Raw genomic sequence first — 11,984 nt, forward strand, 5'->3', positions numbered from 1 at the left:
CTTGGGTTTAATGTAATGATTAATGCATTTTAATTATTAGATTGCCCCTTCTTTTCTTCTAAAATATACTGCCCCTCATTTCTATTTTTAATCATATCCTTATTATCTTATCTTTCTTGTTTTATTGTGGTTCAATTTAGTAATATTACATCTTGAATCGTATATGTAAATGAGCGAGTCTTGACAAATTTGTATTTTTTAATAGAGTTTTGAGGCTATGATTGTCACGACCCAGCCCCGTGGGCCGTGACTAGTGTCCTATTTGGACACCCAAACTGACTTACGTACCAAATCGACATATCAAAGATTTATTCAGACTTAACATACTTTATTTCAAACAGATACTAAGAACAAATGTCATCTTAAGCGGTTTCCCGTACAAAAATATCATATCAAATTCGGTAGGCTGGCGGAATACACATCGCCCAGATTTACAAACATATACAAACATATGGGCCGTTTTGGCCATAACAGCAACCGGGACCGCTTAAGGCACAGATCATAAACAGAAACGAACAAACATGACCCATGACCCACACATATGACTATAGGCCTCTATAAAACATAACAGAAACATATGACGGGAAAGGGCCCCGTCGTGCCCAAACAGCCATACATATACAGAACGTGTATAACAGAAGATATGTACCAAAATATGAGCTCCGGATCAAAAGGAGTACTCCAAGTGGCAGAATATGTATCCTATACTGGAGGATCACCAAAACGAATGTCTGTACCTGCGGGCATGAAACGCATCCCCCGAAGAAAGGGGGTCAGTACGAAATATGTACTGAGTATGTAAAGCATGAGGTACAGTAATCCAAATCAGAACTGAAATAAAGAGTATGGAAAGTGGTTACAGAACCAGTATATCAAACCTGTTTTAAAAACATAAGTAATGCAAATAAAAATCATGCATAAGGCTCAGGAACGTGGTCGCCACTCCGACGCTGGCGCCACAACACATCATACTCCAAAAGGTTTCAACTCTCCGTACAATCCCCGAACATATCATATCATCATATCATATCACAACATCAACACATATCATATGCCATATCACATCATAACGCCGTATATAAGCGGTACCCGGCCCTATGACGAGGAACTCGGGAACCGTAACACATCATACTGCCACATGGTGCGCACGATCACAAAACCGGCCCGGGATCCGGCGAACGATATCATAGTAGTAGGCACGAGCATAGTAGTGCGGAAACCATATGCATAATAAAAAAAAAAATTCAAAACTTGATGAACAAATATATTTACTGCATCCGACGGCTCAGAAATCAGTTTCGGGTCAATCGGAGTTAGTATACGAAAGTTACAAACTTTTGAAGTACAAAACTTTCTAAAAGCATTTCAGAAACTCTTTTCGGAATTTCAAGTGACATTCATATTAGGGGAACTTTCAACCATTACTATGGAGCAAATCAAATGGAGCCTTTAAGATCATATGTATGTATCAAAATATATGTATCCAAAACTTTAGCCATATCAAATGTTTTTCGGACATCATTACGGATCACATAATCATACTAGGAAACTTGCGGATAACATTATGGATCAAATCAAATGGGGACTTTAAGACCATATTTTCATGTCGAAATATTTATCAAAGGCCTTAGTCTTCTCGTTTTTCTTTCTTTCGAACAACATTCGGAACATAACAAATAGGATCTTTGAACATCATAAAATATGTATCTAGCCATATGGAATAGCTTATGGAAGTCAAAGATGTTAGCCATCCTAGTGGCTCTAAGAATAGGATTTTCTTTGGGAGCATACTTATACGTTATTTGTTCATTCCAAAAAGGTCATGCCAAAAGAAAGAAAGGTAGGCGTTACATACCTCAATCACTCGCTAACCAAATCCCGACTCAAGTCTCGGGCTCTCCAATATCTACAATAATATTATCAATTACCAAATATTAGCTACAAGTACTTAGAAATCCAATTCTAACTGGTACTTGTCTACAGAAATTTCTGCAGCATTTCCCCTATATATTCGCCTATCCGAATTTCCAATTTCTCTCATGTTGACACAGAAATACCAACAATAACATATGGACATAACCATATCTTCAATTCTTTTATTTCAACAAGAACAACAACATATCAAAACAACCCCCAACTATAACATAACGATGCCCGAAATTCTAACGAACACTTGCAATACACCAAGCAGCCCATATGCACTTCTTATACCTTATTTCATGCAATCGTTTCAGCAAATTTCAGGGAAATACAACAGCAGCCACACGACACCACATCATCTATTCATATGCAACTAAACCACATTATTATCTCTATAATCCTTACAACAACCCACAACAATTTTAACTCCAACTCTAACCTTTAAATTCCTTCATTCTCATCACATAATCTATGATTACAACAATCAAAATATTAATTTAAATCAGTCCATCAATTTCAATTAAAACAGCCCCTAATCCATAAATCTCAACAAAACAACAAACGAGTTTATAATGTTGTTTTCTCCGTTCTAATTCGTTAAAACTCTAAATAAACACTTTAATAACATAAAAGGAATCTTATAAATACCTTAGCAGCAGCTCAGCCACGAAAATTTCATTCCCCAAGACCAATATTTAGCTCAAATTGAAGGCAACGCAACGTACAACGCTTTTCTCTTCATGAGCTTCGGGATTCGGGGCTCGGATTTTGATCAAAATGGCTTCCTTAGCCTAGGAGCTCTCTCTCTCTCTCTCTCTCTCTCTCTCTCTCTCTCTCTCTCTCTCTCTCTCTCTTTCTAATGTTTTTGGAGGATCTTAGCTGAAAATGATCAGCCCTCGAATGAATTTGCTATATATATTAACGTTAATGGGCCTCATGGGCCGAAACATTAGTGTTTGGGTCGGGTCCAAACTTGTTGCCCTGCCAGCCCAAATTGCATCGTCCATATGTCCTTATCCAAATATCATTTTGACGAGCGGTTTGTTGCGTTGGAAACTAGACTCGATGAACGTAATTTTAGGCTTTTGAAACACCTTAAAACTCCTCATATACTAGGAGATATGCCTCCAACAATATGGGCTAAAAATCTGGTCCGAGATTTTTCTGAAGTTGTTCGGATTCATTTCGTTCAGATTCGTTTAACTTCTAATCCTCTTCTGACCCTCATGTAACCTCTTATACATACATATACATACTCATATACATACATAACAATCCATACACATCTCGAAGGGTCCGGAGAATAACAATAACCTTAAACGTAACTAGAGAACTTACGAAGCTTCGACGAAACTCCAATCGCAAAAATATATTCATATCTTTTATCCATCTTCTATATCATTACTAATAATCTCAAATACTTTAAAAGGGCACTCACATTACCTCATATACGCTCATAACGCGATTTCAAATCCTTTAGGTTACGATGTCACCTCGGGATACTTAAGGCAACCATATATATATAACGAAATTATTACTAACTCGATTAACTTTCCTTGAACTTTCTTAACTCATTATTTCTTGTCTTAATTAAAATAGCATGGACTCTTACGGGGTGTAACAATGATGTTATGATAAGGTGCTTTATTTTAAAAAATTATTTTTGGCAAGATTAGCTTCTGGAGAGTGTAAGAATAAATATGCAATTGTCTGAATGTAGGTGCAATCCATAACCATGACGAAGGGGTAGTCATTCAATTTTGTAAGTATATTTTGTGTTTGCTCGATAACAAGCAAATGTTCCAGTTTGAGGTGTTGATATTTGTGGCTAGAAGAAAGGGTTTTAGCAACATTTGACCTTATATATTGAATGCTTTAATACTATTTATATTAGAATCCGATCATTATGTGCTTAATACATGTGTTTTATTGAACTATTTGTACTCTTTTAGTCTTGAAATATCTAGAAGGATTTTTACATTAGGGTATGTTATACAACAAATCACCCTACAAGGGGATCTTAGTGGCAGAATTATAGACATCGATGAGGATTCCTCGGGCCGTGTAGCAATCTTGATGAGCCATTAAAGTACACACTTAGGACATGCTTGAGAGAGCATTCTAAGAAATTATATGTAGAGTTTTTGGAAGAAACTAGTGACAATCGTAGGTCTCATGATTGACGGAGTTATAATGTGTTAAACCCGTACTCTTTTTTACCCCCAAGAAAAGTTTGATAAATTATTATGGTATAGCAAAGTCTGTTTCTAGATGTCCTTATTCCCTTGAGTTCAGCGCTAACTCTTGTATCCGTCTTATACTTGCACCATCGCTTAGTTCTCTGTTTAGGTACGTAGTTGGGAGTGATCAAAGCTAAGGAAAGGAAATGGTCTTAACTGAATAATATATTGTGAAATAAAAAAAAATAACAAAATAGATTATAGCCGAAATTTTCTTATAACTAATGAGAAGTACATAAACAGAAGATTAATAAATAAGTAGTTAGCACATACATTGAAGGAATATATATATAAACCAATCCACAATTTGTATCCCAACTCCCAAACTCGAACAAAAGAAAGTGATGCCACTGATAAACAAACCCAACCAAAGAATGGTTGGGACATGTTTTACTCTTTACCACCCCCAGTCTAATCTCTAATAGAGTTTCACATTTGTTGTGGAAATACACAATTATTCCACTAGAAAACCAGTTTTTCGATGCCTAAAGCATCCATGTAAGCCTGGCAAATGCGTGTTGTGCCTATGATGAAGTTATTACTTATAGCCCGCCCCCCATCAGAAGTTCCATTTTCCTTAAGGGCTGCGTTTTTTGTGCCCAAGTTCTTGAGATTCATCACCGGAATGGACAAATTCACCGGTCACACCATGTTCACTGCTAGTAAATTCTTGACTCGACATTCCAGATTTTTTGAACTTCTTAAGGTCATATGAACCTCCGTCATACTCAGAACTTTCACCAGAACCAAACATTGCACTATGGCTCTTCTTCATTCCCTCGTTCAAATCATCAAGAGACACATCACCTTCTAAAGCACGTACAATCTACAAGATATATAAAAAATCAATTATCAGCCAATCCCTTTCAGCATATATTGTAGAAGTTAGACGCCTATAATTTTAAGTGAAGGAAGATAAGACTATCCCATATCATACTAGTAGTGGTAGTAGTATTCCTGTAGTTTCGTGTCCATCGATTTATGCTATTTTTTGTTATGTACTTCAATTATCATATGAGGTTGTGCTAGTTATGGCTCCTTTTTTTTCCACATAGTTTTATCATGTTTTTTGTGTTTTGCCATTGCTTGCTTACATTGATTTGAGTTGCCTGTCCTTGTACTGAGGGTCTATCGGAAACAATTCTCTAACTCCCAAGGCAGGGGTAAGATCTGTGTATATTGTACTCTTCCCAGACCCTATTTTGTGAGATTTCACTGCTATGTTGTTATTGTTGCTGTTGTTTGAAGATAATCATATGGATTGTGAATGAGGAGAAGTTGGTTGTAGAAATAGAACTGTCTTTTAAGTGATATAGGCTATAGTTGCAACTACTAGGCTGCAACTCTAATTAATTAGATACAGAGTAATTGATAAACAATATATACACTACTGAACTTAGTCAATCATATATCAAGAGGAAATTAACCTGGCTCATTTTGGGGCGTCTTCTTGCAGAATGTCTGATGGATGCAGCAGCGCAAGCCACCATACATAGCATCTCTTGGGCATCAAAATCTCCCTCCAAACGTGGATCTATTAATTCATCATAGTTTCCACCCTCTGTTGCACGAATGAGAATCGGCCTAGCCTAGATATATATAATATTAAACAATAAAACATATAAATAATCTGAGCAATAGAGATGGTGCTCAATTTTTCATTCAAAGATGATGTTTTCTAATCTTGAGTATGTGAAGCCAACAATTAAACTTGTTTCAATTAGTAATCACAAAAATATACCCATTCCACTATGGTATCATCATCGCTGTTGATGTCAATAGGACGACGGCCAGTTATAAGTTCTAAGAGCATAACACCATAAGAATAGACATCAGACTTTTCAGTCAGCTTGCCACTTGAAGCGTATTCCGGTGCTAAGTACCTGTTTGTTTAGATAAATAAACGAACTTCAGTTTTTCTTCCAGATTTTTTGAAATACGTTTGATATTTGAAGAATTATGGAGTAGAACATTGTTACACAGTGAAAACAATAATAATGAAACTAAAAATTAAATAACTCACCCAAAGGTGCCCATGATACGCGTAGATACGTGTGTATTAGTGTCTGAGGAAAGCTTAGCTAACCCAAAATCAGCCACCTGAAAATGTCATTGGGATAGAGGGAATGATAATAAACTTTTGTTAATAAACTCAATGAGAAATTTGCGTAATGTAGGCTTCCCTAAAGATGATTAATTATTTTCTAACAAATGCAAATACCTTAGCTTCACAGTTATGGTCCAACAAAATATTTGCAGCTTTGATGTCTCTGTGAATAATGCGAGGGTGGCCTGTATTTATGTAGGAAAATCAGTTCGTGATGAAAAGAGAGAAAATACCTCAATTACCAAACAAGAAAATTATGAATTAATGAACTTACAATCTTCATGAAGATACGCAAAACCTTTGGCAGATCCTAATGCAATTTTAAGCCTCGTTGGGAAGTCCATAGCTGGGCGACTAGGCCCTAAATAAGGATGCAAAGAGATAAGGAAAAAATGTCAAAATAGACTAACATGCTCATAAATGTATCGTAAAAGAAATTTAAATTAAATCCAATGGCTATGTAATTTTTAAGTGGTTTAGATAAAAACTACGACATACATACCATGAAGGTGATATTCAAGAGTGCCATTAGGAACAAACTCATATACTAGTATCCTTTGAGATCCAGCAATGCAATAACCAACTAAAGACACAAGATGCCGATGATGGACACGGCTAATGATTTCAACTTCAGCTTGAAATTCTCGTTCACCTTGTCCACTATTAGCTTTTAGACTTTTGACTGCTATCTCCTTACCATTGGGCAACACTCCTTTATGCACAAAGCCAAAACCGCCTTGTCCCAATAGATTGGCCTTAGAAAATCCTCCGGTTGCAGCAGATAAGTCATCGTATGTGAAACTGCTTTGGTTAAAACCAAGAGCCATCGATGGGTGTGGGGGTGGCAACGGAGGTTGATGTGGACCAGAGAAAGCAGCAGAGCTCATATCACTACTGCTCATCATTGGTGGTGGTGGTGGAGGTGCTATTGGCCAACTTAGTTCTGAACTTACATTAGTACTTGCTAGTTGAGGTGTAGGCATCTTCACCATATGTTCAATTGATTGAACATTGTTGTTGTTTTGCCAATTTCCATATTGTCCACTATTATAGTAGTCAGTACCTGCACGATACATGAAAACTATTATCAAATACTAACACAATATAACTATCTATTTTACTCTAGACAGATTAATATAAGTCATCAGATTTGGCAAATTTTATTTAAAACCACACACAATGAATGCAAAATTAGGCACTATTAATAGTTACTATTATAACAGGTTCTGTCTAAACGAAAGTTAATGAACTTGAATCTGATGATGATGTTTCACTAAGTTTATAAGCTTGTCAAATTGGTTTATAAGTACTTTTTGTCTTATTTGTGATAAGCTAAAATCAGCCAAAAGTCATAAGTTAGTTACTCCCAACTTATAACTTTTCAGTGTATAAACACTTTTAGGTTGATCAAAATTTTATTATTTGTTAATTAAAATATCTTTCCCAAAATAAAAACGATATCTTCCTTTTGTTATATATTCGTTGTTTCTCCTTTTATTAAAAAGATACTTCTTAATTTACAATTTTTGTACAACAATTAAAGGTGTCATTTTAACAAAAAATAGTTCATCAACACTTGTTTACCAAACATGTTAATTTCTAATTATCAGTTTCAGAACTTCTATTCAAACAATTACTACTTATTATAAAAGTAAACTTCAAACACCTTTAAAAGCTTTTCACACATAAAACTTATGAGCTATTGATAATCAATCAATCCAAACGAGCTCATATGCTGATTTTGAGGATGAAAAGAAAGTATAAATATGAAATAACAATTGCACAAACCTTGAGAATGGAGTACTAATATACACTGAAATTAAAAGACAAAAAGTAGAATGACGTGCATGAGAAGAATAAGTTCCATGATATTTCCAATTTAAATTAGTCACTTGTTTTTTGTTCATGTAGATTGAGAACCAGATCAGTTCTCCATAAGTGCACATTTATCAGCTCTCTTCATTAGCTAGCACATTTGAAACTAATTTTATTTGAATGATGATGAATACAAAAAAAAACGTCCTCAACATAAAAGGTTAGAGAACAGAGAAAAAGCAATCACATACTCTTTCCTCCATGAGAATTGTCCCTGTAGTATCCCATTTGGTCACGTGGCCTTCTCCTTTTTCGTTTGCAGCAAGATATGAGGAAAACTAACACGACAAGAAGTAATAGCCCTGCTCCAACAGCAACTCCTACAATGATGGCTGTCCCATGATCATTAGACTTGTTATTATGATCTAACGACTTGCTTGGTGGTGACTTATGCTTCGGAGGGGAAAGAGACCCGGAGTTGGAAGAAAACGGAGAAGGAGGTGGTGGTGGTGGAGGAGGAGGTGGTGGGGGTGGAGGAGGTGGCGAACCTCCATTTGAATTTGAGGATTTTGTTGGGGGTGAAGATTTGTTATCATTATTATTGTTGTTATTGTTGCCACCATTACTGTTGTTATTTTCATTGTTATTGTTACCATTACTGTTATTGTTATTGTTGTTACCATTATTGTTGTTGTTGCTGTTGTTGTTGCCATTGTTGCTATTATTGTTGCTATTACCGTTATTGTTATTGTTACCATTGTTATTGTTATCATTATTATTGTTGTCGTTTCCGTTGCCGTTGTTGTTGTCATTGTTGTTGTTGTTACCACCAGAAGGAGATGAGTTATTATTATCCACAGATGGTGGAGAAGGTGATGAATTATTTTGAGAAGGAGGAGATTGAGATTTTGAATCATTCGATGAAGGTGAATTGTCTTGGGATGGAGGAGAATTTGATGATGAGTCAGACGATGGGGAACTCGAAGAGGCTGAGGAAGAGGATGAGGATGATGGTGGTGAATTTGATGAAGAATCTGAAGAGGATGAATCTGAAGGTGGCGAATTGGATGATTGATCATCCTTAGATGATAAAGACATTTTTACAAACTTTTGATCACAGTTTATGTCAAAACACGTCGTTTAAACCCTGCCGTTCTCCCAAAACAATGAACCCTGTTCATTAAAGATCAAAATAAGCAACTTTACAACAAAAAAAGAACATACGTTCTTTTATTATTTATTAAATGACAAGAAACATGCATGCAACTCATTGTTCTCAATATATAACATAAACCTGTGAATGAAATATCAATATTTTCGCCTTCATTAATAATCAATATGATTGTACGAAAAGAGCGTTGTTATTGTAAATGGTATGGAAGATGTTTAGTAAAGATAGCAGACAATGAAAGAGGAAGAAAACAGAGAGAAAGGAGAAAGTAAGAAGATGACACCTTTAGGAGAATGGCAGGGAGAGGATTCTCAAAGCAAAGGGAAAAGATGCCGCATGATAATAGTTTTTACAAGTAAACAAAGAGTCGTCTTTGCATCCCCATATTTCTTCCTAAAATGAGGGAACTAATCACTTTATTTAGTTAATAATAGGATTACTACTTTTCTATAGAATAATATATTGGACTTATAAATCAGTTGGCAAATTTGAGGTCGCAATATCATCGAGACACTTCTATTGGTCAACAAAAAATGGTGACTAAAATAATTTATCTGAATTTTGTTATTTTATTTTGAGGCACGAGAATCAACTGTGTTAATTTTTGTTCAAACCCAAACACATGTCACTCTTTTTCACCTTCAGCATCCCCTTCTTTCACGCGATATATTAACCAGTCAATTTTTCTGAATTCGCTGAAGATTAGTCTTATAATCATGAGTACTAGAATAAAATTTTCAGATTTGTCCATGAATTTATGAATGTTTAACTTTGCGGTCCATTAGATGTTTTATTTACTTAATGCTTGTTGTTGTAATTTTTGCTTGAAATTTCCTTGTATCTCTTATAGACCAATATTATATAGGGAAGATGTCCAAGTTGCGCTTCTAATATTATAAATGCCTAAATTTGTCTTTGTGATTTTTGAAATGTTACACCTCGAAAAATTTTCCGTTCATGCACAATGAATAGACTGACGAAGGGTGCGACGTATGCGATTTTTTGATAAGTAAGAAATGAAATTTGATTATTTTAAATGAGATTTCAAAGACATGTGAAGTAGGAGACGGAAGTTGTTAAGGAAGGCAAGGCATACGTTATGTATCGGAAAGGATTTAAGAGTAACGAGTTAATGATGATTTAATAATGCTTTGGAGAAGAGTTATAACGTCCCGTAGATTGTTAATAAGGTGATAAACAAGTGTTAAGAAGGTTCCATAAGGATTGCAGATCAAACGGGTCGACGAGAACAAAATCGGAATAGCTGGGCATTATACGGCCCAACATACTGGTCGTATGTTAGGCCGTATATTTAGCCCAGATTGACAACCTTCACTCGACCAAACATACGGCCATACATACGGCCCGTATAAAAGATAGGAACTGTATGTTGGTCCGTATGTTCGTGTCGGGACAGATTTTGTGTATTTAATAAGGGACCAAGTTCATTCCATTTCATTTCCCCTTTTCACTCCCCTTCTCGCTAGAACTCTCTAGAACACTTCTCCCACAAGAATTCAAGAAATATTAGTGATCAACTACATCAAACCAAGGAAATCAAGTGTAAGAAACCCATTAAAGTTCATCCAAGCAAAGGTGAAACTAGGGTTTTGCTCAAGTGAGGAGTTTCCACCCAAGGTTCATTCCTACATCATCTAAGGTAAGATTTATGGCATTTCCATGTTATTTAAGGTATTTGAAAGTTGAAACACTTAGATTGTAGAAGGAGATAGAAAATGGGTCATGAATGTGTGAATAGTGACATTTTGAGTAGTAGTTTGGAGTGAATCATGAATATTGAGATGTGGTGATTATGAGTAAGCTATAAATGACATTTAGATCATGGGGTAAGTATTATATGTGAGAAAATGCAATAGTGAACCATGACAATGATTATGGAGGAATTGAAGTGGAATTGTGAAATGAGGGTAATGTAGATGAACGAAGATTGTTGGTTATGATATTGTGAATGTTATTATAAATGTTTGGGAGTTGATATACAATATGAGGAAAGTTGTATAAACAAACGAAATGCTGCCCAATTTTCTCTAGCTTTAGTAAGAACGTTCTTATAATCGGTTAACTAATATGAATGTGAATTCTCTTGAAGGTAGAAACGTGAGCATTAAGGAGAACAATCAAGCGATGGAAATTATTAAACGAAAGAGGTATGTAAGGCTAGTCCTCTCTTTCTAAGGCATGACTCTTATTGTATGAATCCTCCTATCTTTCCATGATTTTCCTACATATCGGGAATTATGAATCTACGAGTATAAAGAGCTTCATACGAGATAAAGAAAAGAGATACGTTACGAGCATGACTATACCGATGATGAATCTAAGTCTAGAAGTCCTAAAGCTCATGATACGATATTCCTACGAAGCTAATGACCCTTATATGATTCCTATGATATTATTTCCCTACCTCTCCATGACTTTCTTACATTCCGGGAAATATGAGACAATATTGATAAAGAGCTTCTTATGAGATAAAGATGTGAAATATGTAATGAATACGATAATAATGATGATAAGTTTAAGCCTAGAGATTCTAAAGCAAGATATGATGTCCATGAAGTTAATGATCCTAATTACGATCCCTTGATGTCATTCATGGTGTACACTCACCTTAAAATGTTAGTTCCTTCAAGGTGAGATATGATGAATATGATCACTCCATAATGTAATCGGGGGTTCTCGACCTTATGTCACCCCGATATTGTCATAGATT

At 35.5% G+C, this 11,984-nt stretch overlaps 1 protein-coding gene across 1 annotated transcript; it reads right to left on the reverse strand.

Moving 5' to 3' along the window:
• Positions 1-4,369: 4,369 nt before the first annotated feature.
• On the reverse strand, positions 4,370-9,656 carry LOC132599676 (putative proline-rich receptor-like protein kinase PERK6). Its single transcript, XM_060312959.1, has 9 exons — positions 9,537-9,656; positions 8,334-9,255; positions 6,770-7,330; positions 6,542-6,628; positions 6,382-6,452; positions 6,184-6,260; positions 5,902-6,043; positions 5,588-5,749; positions 4,370-4,986 (listed from the first exon to the last, which is right to left on the reverse strand). Exons 2-9 carry the CDS (start codon positions 9,178-9,180, stop codon positions 4,738-4,740), a joined length of 2,196 nt encoding a protein of 731 aa, XP_060168942.1. The 5' UTR covers positions 9,181-9,255; positions 9,537-9,656; the 3' UTR covers positions 4,370-4,737.
• Between the last annotated feature and the right edge of the window lie 2,328 nt (positions 9,657-11,984).

Source organism: Lycium barbarum, chromosome 6, assembly GCF_019175385.1.
Source record: "Lycium barbarum isolate Lr01 chromosome 6, ASM1917538v2, whole genome shotgun sequence".
NCBI classification, from domain to species: Eukaryota; Viridiplantae; Streptophyta; class Magnoliopsida; order Solanales; family Solanaceae; genus Lycium; species Lycium barbarum.